The 15,115-nt window shown below is 38.9% G+C and overlaps 1 protein-coding gene across 1 annotated transcript in view; it reads right to left on the minus strand.

The window, feature by feature from the left end:
• Positions 1-15,115, minus strand: part of AMMECR1 (AMMECR nuclear protein 1) — a 98,684-nt gene that overhangs the window by 60,090 nt on the left and 23,479 nt on the right. Inside the window, exon 3 of the mRNA XM_067548233.1 lies at positions 3,427-3,537. Coding sequence (XP_067404334.1) covers positions 3,427-3,537 — 111 coding nt within the window. The remainder of the gene's footprint in view (positions 1-3,426; positions 3,538-15,115) is intronic.

Raw genomic sequence — 15,115 nt, forward strand, 5'->3', positions numbered from 1 at the left:
TAACTTTTTTAAGTATGGGTATTCTCATCCCTTCCTCACGACTTGGGCAGATGCATCCAATTAATGATGAGTCATTCCACATCAGAAATTTCCTGTTTAGAGCATGCTGGCAATACCACTAAAAAAACCTACATTGCTCAAAATGCAGAACAACTCATTTTCTATCACACTACCTTTTTTGGTCTAAGACTGCAAAAAGAGATTTCCAGACTTGTGGGCTTGCTTCCAAGAAGGGTGGGGTGGGAGGAAAAACTAATCATTTCTGATTGCCAGATCCACTCTCCTTGTTATTGAAAAGAAATTAAATTACTATGTACCGTGAAGATTGGAGGGAATTAGAGATCACCTGCAAAAGTAATGAAGTCTGATATCCTGATGTGCTAAACATAACTGACACTCTGTATCGCAGCACAACATGAAAGAAATCTAGGATACCCTGATTAGCACAAGGGTGTATTTTTTCACTCCTTGAAACTTGGTTGTGGGTCCATAGCCACCTGACATACTAGAAAAGTTACTCTCCTAGTATGGGGAGAGTACCTTGGAATTCCTAATTCCAAGTTTTGAAAATTATAGTCTAGCTTTAAGAGGATCTCAGTCATCTGATGGGTGCTTCCTTAGTCTTCAGTCAGCTGTGGGTAGTCAGAAAGGGCTGTGGATTCTGAAGGGCTTTGAAAAATCCATGTTAATCTACAGTCTGGAAGTTACTAGACAGGCTGAGAATGACTGAAGAAGGCACCTTTTGCAAGAGCTGCTTCTCTCCCCCCCCCCCAAAAAAAAAAAAAAAAAAAAAAAAGCTGAATAAGATGTCTTGAAGGCAACATGTGATCCAGGTCAGGAGGTGCTTAGCCTACAACTTTGTTCTTTGACTATCTGGATCAAGCTCCATTCTCTGGAGCAGCTGGCCTGTTGATGTGTAGTCTGCTCTGTAGATTATTTTGCCTCCAAAGTGTTTCCAACAATTTTTCTTTGCTTTTTGGGAACTCTTATCTTCCTCAAAAACGTCACTGCCCACATACTGTTTGACCAATTGTAACAATCCTAGTTTCTGGTCCCTCCTATTGGGGCTTGGTAAGCCTCACGTCATGAAAGTTCATGGCCATTTGAGACTCTCTTCTGGTCCGGTTTTCCAAATTTCAATCTGAGAAGCTCCCGTGTGTAAAAGACTGACAGCTGAGGGCTGCTTCCTGATGATTTCACTCTTTCAAGATAAAGAAAGCTGCATGTCCAAGACAAGTTAACCCAGTCTTAAAGTGTCTCCTCTTTCTAAACATTACCAAATAGAAAGTCACCAGCACAATCTCATTCTAGCCAATGCAAATCAATAGGCTCTCTGAGGATATGTGCCATCAAATTCCAGAAACCCTATAATCTATTCACAATCCCAGTGCTCATAGCTAAAATGTTGCTACCATACTGAAAGCATTTAAAAAAAAAAAAAAAAAAGATTTGAGAGATCTTTCTATAAAGATAATGGGGAATTCCAGTAGAACCAGTAATTATTTCCAACTACATAGTAAAAATTAAGCATGTTCACTATTTATAGAGTCCGATTTGACAAAATAGTTTCTTTTAGTTCTTGAGGTATAAGGTTTCCTTTCATTTGGAAAAATATTGAGCTGTAATCACGTTCTCCCATGCTCAAACTTGATAACATCTTCCTATGAAAACCTCTTTCTGGATAGCTTAGTGTTGTTTTTCCATATTCGTTGTCCATTTAAGCTGTTTTGATTCCCTTAAGTTAGGTGCCACTCTTCATATTTTTGTTACCCTTTCCAGCTTGAATTTAGGATGTGATAGTAAGTACCTTCCAAGCATCTTCTAAATCACACGAGTACAGTGCCACACAACTCCTGGACGCTGACAGGCTACGAAAGACACTGCAGTTAATTTACATATTTTTAACTCCCTTCCATGGAGTCTCACGATGAGCAAAATTGACCTCTTCACATCAACCTCCACAGGTTTACCAATTCAATAGTATTTACAGTATTCCAAGTGCCTCCTCATTTTCTTTCTTTCAGTTTTATTGTTTCACACAAGACTTCACTTCTCTGGTCTGATTTTTTTCATCATAGTCTGAGGGAGGTTTTCTGCACAAGCCTACAGTACCCGACCCAAAACAGCAGAATATACTTTTAGACTGTAAGCCCTTTGGCAGTTTATCACTCTCTGTACAGAAAGTACTCTCTGTACATCATGCCTAGCATGATGGATCCTTAACTTAATTTAGAACTCTAGGCACAATGTTATACAAGTACTATAATAATGTAGAATATATTTTGCAAGTCTTGTTTTACTGATCATTTTGATTGCAGAGGTTCTTAACAAAGCATAGCCAGAAACATTCCAGGTATTGTAACGGATACAATGAAGCCAGCTAGGTTTTCTCCAAGTTTGAGGGACCCAAGCAAATGAACAGCTGAGCTGCTTCATGCATTTCCCTGCTAAGCCTGAAGTAGCCTCAGGATTTTATTAGCTTGATCATTCATATGAGAGACAGGACTAGACTATACTCCATTATGACAATAGTTAATACTAGCACTGTGGGGGTTTGACAATAGAAGATCCAGCACTGGAAGCACCTCTCCAAACTGAAGTGGTCTAGAAATGCCAAGTACTTGAAGTAATAGGGATAGGACGGTAACCATCCTAGAAGTCTACATGTGACAGAATATATTATCCATTTTGAAGTGCTACAAACTGGTAAATTGAATTGAAATAGAAATTTTAACAGCAATCCCACCCATCCTTTAGAGAACCTAAAATATCACAAATACTCAGAGGAAACCAAGTACAATGCCCACTTGTAGCTCTAGTGATATTTTTTTCCCCACCCTATGCAAAAGGAAACAAACACTAAGGTAAATGATTTTGGATGTGGGTCAAAAATAAAGGGTTATGCTGTCAGGGAAGTGAAGGATTATCACTTACCTCCCTAGTCCAGAAGTTTCCCACTCAGGGGCTGGGATGTATCTGAAGAGTAACATGTAATGGAAATTTGTAGGGTTAAATTAACTGCAGCTGATTGGAAGCACCTGATGGAGAAGAGGTGAGAATACCTGCTGTTTTAGACCTGTGAATATGATGAGCCCCAAAACTGACTTTCTGGTCTTCTGCCCTCAAGTTAACTACTAAGATAAAAAGTTTTCTGTCCACTGGGGAAAAACTACTGAATCAGTTACAGTAAATTGCTAGAAAATAATATTACAGATACAGAAAAAGAATCCAGCTATGGTTTTAATGGAAGCTATTAACCCTATGTATCAGTGAAAACATAGCTGAGATTTAGATGGTGTCAAAGGGGTTAAAAGCGTTGGCTGACAATGGTCAGCCAAAACACAGCAATCACAAAATACAAGTTCTGTTTTGATTCCCATTTAAATATTTAAGTGCAGAAGTTGAAACAACAAAACCAAATCTTACCTAGTAAGTGTGTACTCCCTGAGTCCTGAATGCAGGTTCATGGCTGAAAAAGTACCTATGCATCCACGCAATCTCTTATCTCGACCAATCTTCCACGTTACAAACAGCGGGCTGTTTTAGGGAGGAAGAAAAGGCATGTGTGACTGCAGAATTCTTACAAGTGGTACAATATTGCTAGTCAAAGTTGTATTTCAATAACATAGTACATCTCTGCAAGACTGGGCCTAGCCTATATATTAGCAGCTGCTTCACTAGCAACTGCTTCCCTGTATTTAGAAGCCTATTTTCTTATTTTTGTTTGTCTGCTGGGGGAAGACCCATGTCATTCAGATACAAATGTTGGAAACCAGACTGGTCTCTAGCTACAATACTCAATAGCCAGAGAAGCAAATCTCTTGCTAGCTGACATGAGGCATTTTGTGTCCCTGCTTACCTCCTATTAGACTCTCCCCAGAAGGGAAGAAATCTTTCCTTAGACATCTCTTCGCTATAGAAGGAGAGTTCTTATGAGACCTCCATAGAACAAAGAGGATAATATCCCATTCATGCTAGTCAAAGAAAATCCTTGCTCTTTTTTAATTCTGGGTTGAACACTAACAGAATCCTCTGTAAAGCAGGCAAATGGCATTTAAGGATAGATGCTATCTAGTTTTTAAAATATAAGCCTGTACAAAGGAAATTCTCTCCACAATGGCCCAAGTCTCTCTTGGCTACTGGCCCAGCTTCTGAAAGAGGATACTCGGTAGTACAAAGGCCAGAGTGGTATCTGCTCTGTAAACAGTCTAATTCAACAGCCAGCACTCATGTTCCTACCTCAACATAAGTCTTAATTAGTCTGTGCATTTATAACAATTTTGCTAATCCACCACCTCTCCCCCTGCCCAACCCCGCCACCCCCACCCCACTCTCTAATAGAGAGAGCAGTCAGGTTGGTCTAAACCTCATTCAGAAACTTGAAAGAATACCAGGAAAATTTAAGCCTCAATTTCTTTTTCTTTTTTTTTAAGCAAGCCTCATATTAACTCAAATGGATTACTGACTCCTACCAGTAACACAATCAACTTTAGGGCTGACCCGTGCATGCACTCATACGTGTGAGCAGTCTATTTGAAGTCAATAGAAGTATTGTGCACAAAGTTAAACACAAGCACCAATAGGACCAGGGCCTTGGTTTTACCCACTTCAATTTGTGGGGATGGAGGGGCAGATTATAGTAAGTCAATGTGCTCATTTTCTTAAACATTAACATTTAGAGAATCTGGCTTAAGGGGGCAGTGTCACAATGTATGTTTTGGCCCTAAACTGTGTTTAACAAACTTAAAGATCAAAAGAATTTTTTATTTAATGGGGGAAAAAAACTGGATCTAAGATTTCCCCTACAATGTATGTAACCCCAAACATTACAACATTGTGCCAATGCATGAGAGCTAGAAAATTATGGTGACTTGGAATTTTCTAGTCAACCCATAGCCAAGATAGAACATGGAAGTCAAATGCAATAAAGTGTAATCAATTAATCTTTTAAAAAATGCATATCTTAATACATTAAAGGTATTAATGCAGGCAAGGAATGTTTCAAGGAAATTTGAACCTAGTTCATCTTCAAGCAAAATAATTTACAGGTAAATCTAAATATTTTTGCAATTCTCTCTTGTCCTAAGCTAGGGCATTACGTTCATAGACTGAACACTTCTTCTTAAACTGTAGTCTAAGGCTTGAGACATCTCCTGATTCTCCTATATTAAGACTTGTTCTACCTCTCCGTCCCTCCCACCTCCCCACTTTCACCAAGGGGCCAAGGCTTGGAGAAAGGGACAGGGAAGGTATTCAATGCAGGGGTAAAGTGTGCAAGGGAGACTGGGAGGGAGATAAGGAATACCACAGGTGCTCAAGGAAATAAAACCAAACTATGGCAAGGGACTCAAGCAGGCAGAGAGAAGCAGGAAGTGCATGATGAGTGAGGCAGGAGGATCAAGGAAGCATATCAGGGAAGAGGGCACTGCACAAATTGGGACAGAGAAAAAGCAGTCTCTCTCTGGGGTAGTAGGTAGAGTGGTTCTGGACAGGAGGAAAAAATCTGGATACTAGCAGAAGCAAGTCCCAGGGAACTGGAGCAGGTAGCGTTCTGGTCAGAGGGAGAAGAAAGTTCATGTAATTCCTGTATCTCCAGTCTCTTGAAATCTGCAGGGTTGGAGTTCAAGTCCTACAGAGTTCTTGAGTTGCACAGCTGGGAGTTCCAGAGTGCAGGAAAAGAAATGGGTGGTGGGGTCTGAAGAGGAGATAGGAGTCGGAGGGAAAATGGAAAGAAAAGTAAGAGTAGTTTACTGCATTTTCTGGTAAAAACAGACAAAATTATTTATTTGTATTTCACAATGAAAGGTACAAATGTCAGTCCTTCAGACAGACTCTAGACATGTCCTTGTTTTAGTCTTTCATATAAGCCCGGATGACTAATCATAATGGGGTCATAAAAAGGAGGGAAGATGTACACAAGACACTCTTTATTATGAAGTGGTTTACACAACAAATTGTGTGCCTCTGTTCTAGACCTTGATTATTCACCTCAAATAAAACCTGGCTTCAATTTTCAGGGAAAATCTGTTCTCAGACAATTCTGGCAAAAGATGAGTGCTATACTTGATACCAAGACTTCAACCACTCTATTAAACCTGCTACAGTAAGGCATGCATCTACCTCTTTCTGCATTTGCCTAGAGCTCAGTTAGCAGGCATGCATTTATGGCTCCATGACCTTCATTCAGTCTAACAGTATCTTGGAGAAATAAATCCTCTGACTAAATACATCTTAACCAGCTGCTACTGCCTCATGAATGCTTGGGTATGCTGCATTGCTTTTTCTACCTAAAATGTCCTTTGATTGGTCTTTTTCCCGCATGGTTACTGAGGCTCATCTGGCACAAGCTCCCACTGCCAAGTCTACTTGGTTTTGCACTGATTTTTCTATCAAATGTTCTGAGCTTGGTCACTGCCTTTAACCTCATGAGAAACATTCCTCCATCGTTAAATCTACTGGGTTTGAGAGTCAGGAGATTACATCGTGAATGCAATAGCTACACTCCTTCTCTAAAGAAACAAGATTAATAAATCTGATATGGGTCCATGAATAGCCCAGAAAGCTGAAATGGCCACATCAAAAGAGATTGATTGTTGCTATCAGCTAAGAATGGAGCTAGATGATAACATTGGGAATAGGGCACCCCAAACTTATGAGTTTTGAAAATCTTCTACATTCCATAACACACTCCTTTTTTTTTTTTTTTTTAGACTAGTCAGAAGACAGCCTAGAAGCTTCTCCACTTTTGCAAGAGTGTCACCTTCTGCTTGCCATCTCTTCCTCTCCAAGCCCTAAAACATTTTAACCCCCCCCCCCCCAAGTATTTCAATTTTGAAGTGGTCTAAGAACCAACCATTAGAGAGCTTTTTACTATAGAATAAAGATCATAGTTCATGTGAACGTAGAAATCTACAAAATGCCTTTGAAGATAGAAGACCACCATGGGATTGTAGAATGGGAGGTGGCAAAAACTATTTAATATCACTAGTTTAGACGGTGACATAATCTGCCGTTAGCATCCCTCCAATAATATGGCAAACTTTGAGGGGAGATCTTGGAATTCCATAGATAACGCACTCATCTCTGAAAGTAAGATTATCAGAGCAATTTTTGGAACTAATCGGTTAGTGTTCATGTTCTGGAGCCATGTCGGGTCCTTTGTTTTCCCAAATAATTCAGTCACTGCAAAGCTGAATGAGCCCTGAAACCTTACACGTTGAAGATTTTTCAGAGCACTAAACAAGGGAATGTGACCTGCCTTTAGTGGAGCCTTTTGCATCTCCTTTATTAACCAGCAGAGTTCCCCTTCTTTGCAATGATGTCAAACTAAGGAGGCAGTTGAAGTCTTTCTTTTGTACTTTCTTAATTTGCTTTTTGATTAACTTGAAAAGGAACTAGACAAATCTTAGCTCTTTTGCTCTTTTCATAGATTTTTAAGGCCAGAAGGAACCATTAGGATCATTTAGTCTGACCTCCTGTCTAACACAGGACATAGTATTTCACCCAATTACCATTGCATTGAGACCAATAATTTTTCTGACTATAGCATATCTTCCAGAAAGGCATCTTGCCTTGATTTGAAGACATCAAGAAAACTATTTAATTGTGATGGTGCTGGAAGCACTCCTCTTGCTCAGACAAATCTGAGTAATATTCTGATTGGAGCTCAGCATCGTTTTCTTGCCCTTTTTGTCTCAGGTTAGATTTATTAGCTGTATGATGCTTACTGGAAGTTAGAATTCCGAGAAGCAAATATTAGCTTACTCCATTACTTTGTTCTGAGTTCTCTTTTTCAGGCCAAATGGGGATTCCTTCTAGAATTAACTGATATGACTGCTTTAAAGGGCCAGGGGAAGCCTGTAAATAAACCACTGTTGAATACCAAAGGGTCAATGGAACTATGATTTTCAGCAGGGTTGCTGACAGAAGTACATTTAGATAGTATGAATGTATCTTGAGCCCTGTCTATGATGACTGTTCAAATTTCAATCTGGATACATAGCTATGTTCTAATTCAATCACACATTGTCAGGCTAAATGTGAGAATCATTGGTTGAAGTTTTATAGGCCATCTAATGCAGGTGGAGATTGCCATCCTGGCTTTAAAATCTCTGAATCTATTAAATCCTTGCCTGCTATTAAGACCTCTTACAGCAAACATGATACAGGAAAAACCCATGTAAAACTAAAAGAATATGCAGGAAAAAGATATTAGCTTCATCACTCTCTCCAACATCCATCTGCTTTTTATTTGGTAAATTGTATATCTGGCTTCCTCTTGTTTGCCTGACTCTTTAAAACCAGCAGCAGTTCTCAGGTACCTTGAAGCCACTGAGCCACAACCAAACTTGCTAAGTGATACCAACCAGTGGCTATCACAAGTTTTTGAAGTGTAGTGCATAACTTCAAGCACAAACAAAGCACAAGATTGTCAGAATTATCCACTACAGAAGCTATAAGCCCATGGTCCATAGATAGCTGGCTCATTTATTACTGGCTCTCCTCATTTCCAGTTGTCAACTGTCAATAAAAAGACAGCTAAAATACACTAAATATTTAACTAATATTACCTCTCCATGTAAGCAATTGCTGCAGTTGCCACAAGGATGTTAGATGATTGTGAATGGAAGGGAAAGTTGTCCTCAGGACAGTGTCTACTAAAGTGTGCTCCAACCCAAGAGTTTAAAACCCCATTGTCACTTCTGAACTTTTGATTAACAGCTAAACAATAGTCTTGTGGCTGAAACATAAGCCTGGGAGTCAAACTAAGGTTCTAACCCTAACTATGCCAATAAATTGGCTAGTGTGACCACAGACAACTAATTCCTCCCCCCCTTACCCAATATTTTTACTACTGGAGTAAACAAAGCACAAAGGAATATTATCTAACTCCCCAGAGGTGTTATGAAGCTTGCTTTCTTAGAACTTATAAAGAACTTAGTACCCTTCACCCAAAGCTTTCCCATCTTATGTATCAATTGATATATATGTTGAAAGAAAACTTGGAAAGCAGTTCCATTACAACAAAAGTTCTAGATGTTCCCATGGTTTTGCTATGACACTCTGTAGTACAATTCTAGTATAAGATAATAGTAACACCCAAGCATTCTTTTTGTTAAAGTTTTACAGTTGAAATCACCTAAAATTTACCTGTGACCTACTTTCTATGCAAGGTTACAGGAAGCATTTAGTCTGAAAGCAAAAAAGTGCAAGATATTTTAGTAATCCAGTCAATTATCGCTGCAAGAGTGAATGAGCCATGGACTGTCACACTTGCACTATTAAGTGTTTATATTTAAAAATCAATAAGCTGTCAAAATAGACACTTCATGCAAGTTGCCATTCTATTGTGTTAAAGTGCATGTAAACATGCATGTCTTACATTATATATTTAGGTTCAGCAGAATTTGATTTTTATAATTTTGACCGATATCAATTTCAAAACTTTTTTAGATCTTTATTCATTTAAATTTTCAGTTGTGGGAAATTAGGGGGGAGGGAAATCAGATAATATTTAATGGCAGACATTGAAATTCAAAAAGTAAGCTTTATAAATTTAAATTGTCAACATCACCCACATGTCAAAATAAACAAAGTAAATATTCTTAACTCAACATGTTTTACTTGTTTTTACTATTTGTTAGTCCACTTGTAACAAGTCTGATGGAAAGGCTCCAGCAGCGGGGAGCTGTCAGCCTTTCACTGTGGTGTGAATGCAGACTCCCTTTCACTCCAGTGTAGCTACCCATCCTACATGCTGCTGCAAGTGCCGACGAGGCCTTACATGCAGCAATGAGAGCTACAATAGAGAATCGGAACAAGTTCTGTATAAAACTGGCCAGAATTTACGGCCCATGGAGAGGCAATGTTGGATAGAGATTACAACCCAGAATTAGGTGCCATGAGCTCCTGATTATAAACTTTGACACTGACTGACTCACTGTGTTAATTTGGGCAAGTATCTATGCCTCCATTTATAAAGACCTCTTCAATTACAAACATGAATTAAACCAACAGGAAAAATGAGATCTATTTCATGTACAATATCTAAGTATTTGTCTACTAAACATTACAGTACTGCCATATTAGGAGTTTCTGAAGGAAAGTTGTTTTCCTCCTCCCCCATCCCATATAATTACTATTTGATTCTACCCACCCCCTTCCACAAACAAGGGTGCTCATGGGGGCATGGTACTCGGATTTTGAGCCACAGGGAATCTGAACTGTATCTGTGCCAGTATGAATTCCCTATTTTTTCCTTTTGTATAATTTTTAGCTTTTCAAAATCTAAAAAAGGGGGTTGCAATGTTTAATAACATCACAAACCCATTCAGTTCAGTAATACGATACAAGCTATTTAAACACATCTCAGAGTGGCAGCTATCGAGAGATGGCCTTAAACTTCAGAACAGCCATTCACAGAAATAGAGGAAAAACAAGAACTGAAATGAGTTTCAATTAGCAGTGCTGCAGCCAGGCAAAAAGAAAAACTGACAGCATACAACTTTATGGTCTGGCTTTTGCTGGGCTTTATAGAATTAAATAAAGGCGCACCTCTATTCCAACAATACACCAATGACTAGGACATGCAGGTGAATGACTGATGGACACCTGAGATGGGTTTAAATGGCAGGCCACAACTTTATTCATTATACCTTGAGGAGGGGCAGGACATTGCTTGCCCCAGCTCTCACATACCAGGCATTTAATTAGTTCCAGTGTGGGTTACAGGGCTTTTACCATAAATCAAACACCAATTCAATGCTGACACCTCCCAGTCTACCCCATGGATTCAGTTCAGTTGTGAAAACTCTGCCCCACTTTAGAGGGGGAGTGGTGGAGTGACAGGCCACAAGGCTGGGTAGGAGGAACCTCAGTCAGCAAAGATATCAAACGCCTCCCCTAGAAGCACAAGGTCCAATTGGGCAATCCCGGTCTTATTTACCCCTAGGAGCTGGCTGTTCTAGCCTTTTCTCGCACTGGACATAGGCCACAAGTTGTGATGAGTTAGTAATCATAACAGTATTATATAAACCTCAAATCCTGTTGCTTCTAACCCAACTGTGCTAATGGGAGACTGCAAGGAAGACAAAAAACCCACCTAACTGTGTCCATCTGACCCAAATAGGAACAATTTCTTACTGACTTCTAAAAACAGGTGACCGGTGACACCCACAGTATCATAAACGGCACAGCTCCTAATCTACAACTAAAGGGAGGAAGGGCAGGACAGCTAACCTGACAGCAAGAGATTTTTGCATAGCTCAGGCTTAGCTCAAACAGGCAAGGCCACACAACAACCAATCAACTGTCCCCATTCCCCTTTATCCAGCCAATGGCTAATCAAAGAGGGAAGGATTGTTGGGGGAGGGAGGAAGATACAGTTCTCCTTCCTGTTACACCTGCGATTGAACTTCTCTTATTCCCTGCTCTCCAGTCAAACCACTTCACTTGCTAAAGGTGGTAATATTTGCTCTACTGCAGTGGATATTCGTTTTCATGGCTCACTAAGTAGTAGATAAACGGTAGAACTTTATGTGAGCTGCAGTTGTCTCAAAGAGCTACACTGCATAACTCTTTTCATTGATTTTTCTGTGTGTGTGTGTGTGAGATCAGAAACTAAGGGAAAACAATTAAATGTGCAATTGATTATATGTAGAAATACTTAAGGTTTAAGTACTGCAGACTACTATAAAGAGAGAGAAATAGCAAGCTTTTTTTCTAACAGGGTCATGCTTTGGTATCCATAATGTATTTTTAAATGCAAAACTAATGCAAGACTAGTCTTAAACTGTAAACTGTTCTAACTACAAATCACCCTAAAAATGGAGATGCTACAATCCAAAAATAAAACCCAGTACACCCACAGTCCTCTTTAAGAGGACAATATGATGACATAAGTATATTTCCTCTTTGCTTTTCTGGCAAGACTAAAAGTTTTAAACAATTCAAGAATTCCCATAACAAACAGTAAAGAAAATGGAGAAGTACAAATTTAACTTAGCACTGAATTTATATGTGCTAAGCAGCTCTGCATCTTCCCCTGCTTTCCCCAGAGTCTTTTTCACATCTCTCCCAGAACACTATGGATACCCTCATTTTTCCACAATTTACATCCAGCTTCAAAGATTAGCATAATCGTTCTTCTGGACAGTAACTTTTTTAGGGGTCAAAGTCACTTGATGAAAAATGTCACTCATTGGCTTTATTTCCTTTTTTAACACTATCTGCAGCAAAACATCCTTTTTGTTTTTCTAATATCCAATGAATGTTTTACCGCACTTAAATACCCTAGATCAGGGGTTTAACCATTTTTTTTCATTTATAGACCCATAAAAAATTTCAAAAGGAAGTGCAGACAACCTCTTTGGAAATTTTAGACAGTCTGCGGACCTGCAGGGATCCATTGACCACAGGTTGAAAACCACTGTCTTGATACAATGTTCTTTTGGAAAGTGAATGGCTTTGGCCTGAGTTTCTTGACATTGACGACAGCCCATTATGTGACACTGAAGATGGAATGAAGGTACTAGGTAATAATCTTTCTAATATTCAGGGATTATCAATGAACATACATTATGCAAACCTTGTGGTGACCCTAGGGCCATCTTTGGTGGAAATTCCCCTTTTACAAGGTAAAATAATTGAGTTCATACACACACACAAGCCATTCAGTTTAGAAATAAAGAATTACAGCTGCGTAACCTGGCAAAACTGGATTTCCTTGGACCAAAAGGAGCCAAAAATAAGCTTTTGTCCCCTTCCTAGCCACTATTTTTAAGGCAGACCTGCTGCAACTATTTCACATCCCTGAAAAATTTCAGGTCAATTAGACAATTTACAGTTCTGCAAAACTTTTGATTTCCAATTATGTCTAATGGACAAAACTGGTTTTTTAGTCCTCCTTCGCATTGATTTATCAAGATGGCAACTCCTCTGAATGCTAGTCTTATATTTCATACAATACATTTAGGGATTTCCTGCTTTAATCAAACAGCGTTTAGAATCATTATACTTGAGTTTTCCTTTAAAATCATCATGCACCTCAGTTAATCAACGATTAAAAGTGAATTGTTTATATACTACTGTTAGCAAGTTCTGCTCATCTTAGCAGCTAACCTTAAAGGGTCAGAAAGTGGCTATTATCGTAAAACCTAGTTTAAACAGGACTATAACCAGGGCCAATGAAAAATTATGGGATCAAATCATTATTGATTTATCTCCTTCCTGACTGAGTCTACAATACTTTCATTAAGAAGCTGGTTTAAGAATTTTTTGGCACAGATATCCGTCAGCTAGCCACCAAGTAATAGCAGACTTGCACAAGAGGGCTGACTGTGTTTAGCTGCTGGGCTAATGCTGCAATGCAGCTGCTCCATACAGGGAGTGTAATGAGGTTATGTGAAGATTTCAGGAGAGGTAGTTGCCTAAAATGAAGAGAGTAGGTGAAAGTTCTGAATCCTCATTACCATGTCCCAGGCAATCCTTGATTGGGCAATTTCACACTCAGATAGCCAGCCCTGTCTGAAAATGCCCTCTCCCTGCATTTCCTCTTTCTACCTCTTACAAAAAGTCTAGCCAGTTGTGCAGCATGGATTGTATATGGTCTTGTTAACCTTTACAGTTCACTTTTTAAAAATATACATCCTACATAATGACAAATTAATTTAGAAATAATTTTACTCCACGTTATGTCTGTCAACTTAGCACTTTAAAAAGGTAGCTGACATTCCCGGAGGCTTAAAGTTTGGTTCTGCTCTGAACAGTGACTAAACATTATATTGCACTCTTATTTAACAGAGCTGCTCCCTGTGTACTCATGCACATCTGCTAACTTGTGACCAAGTTTTTACTACCAACACAACTGTAGAAGAAAATGGATAATATTCCTTGTGAATCAGCAGTATTTAGTCTAAATTTACTAGTTATAAGGCATAGCATCTCAGCACTCCCACTGAGAACAAGGTTACACAAGGGTAACTGAGCACAGAACTTGGCTTGTAGAATCTATTGCTAACAAGAATGCAGGAGAAGAATCTATATTGGCAATCAGATGCCAGGTTGAGTTTGCAGGACTGGGAATTAGAAAAATGTTTATTTGTAAACTGAGCATATTTTATCTTAAGACTCTTAAGACAATAAAGAAACCCACAATGACAGTTTTTGCAGAATCTCTTTTCAGAGCAGAACAAGACTATAGTCTTGTCTATGTTTAAGTCTGTTTTGATGTTGCCAGCACACAAATAAGCTTGTGATTGAGTACAAGGGTTTCTAGCACCACTGGAACTGCAGAGACTACAGAGATATTCTGCAGCATTGATGTTTGTTTAAGTTTGAGTCCTTTTAGTATCTGGCACCTTAAAAGCATTCTTGAAGCTTTCCCTGAGAAATTTTCATGCAATACTGATACCATTTATTACAAAATACATACTATTTAAACACTGAAAAAGGCACCTCTCCAACTGTGGAATGCTACTTCCACAGACTCCTAGTACAAAGACCTGTATTTGGAATCGTAAGATAGGTACAGAATACAGTGATACTGCAACAATTGGAGGAAGTGCTTTTTGAATGTTTACAAGAGCCAGGATAGTTTGTTGATTAGTGAGAACATTTCAAATTACAGTGGTTCAACTGAATTGTAACTGCATTTCTCTTCCTCCATATTCATTGAGTTCTTGGCTTTCTCTGCTGAGACTGCCCACAGGTGAGCTGTTAGAGTTACATGGACACGACCACTAGAAACTCCAAGATAATCACGCCATTTTACACATCCAACAGCTGTCACACTAATCCTATTGGTTGGTAGCTAATTATACAGTCAAACTAGAGACCCAGAAATAAGAAGCTTCAAATAATATTTTTAAATAAAGATTTTGTGGAGACTGAATAACTTTAGGGATTGATATATATGAAGTTTAATTCCCAAGATACTAATAGAAGGTGGGAAAGGGTTCAAACTAAATGGCTGAATACTTAAGTGAGAGTTTATAGTCAGTCTGGAAAAATTCATTTCCCACAATTATGTGGGCAGGTTTGCCTGGCAGGTGTAGGGCCTAAGCTTTCTATGAGAGCAAGGGTCTCTGTTTTTAATAAAAGCTTTAGAACACTCTAG

This window comes from Emydura macquarii, unplaced genomic scaffold (assembly GCF_026122565.2).
Source record: "Emydura macquarii macquarii isolate MOO-44397 ecotype Brisbane River unplaced genomic scaffold, CSIRO-AGI_Emac_v2 contig_1253, whole genome shotgun sequence".
NCBI classification, from domain to species: Eukaryota; Metazoa; Chordata; order Testudines; family Chelidae; genus Emydura; species Emydura macquarii.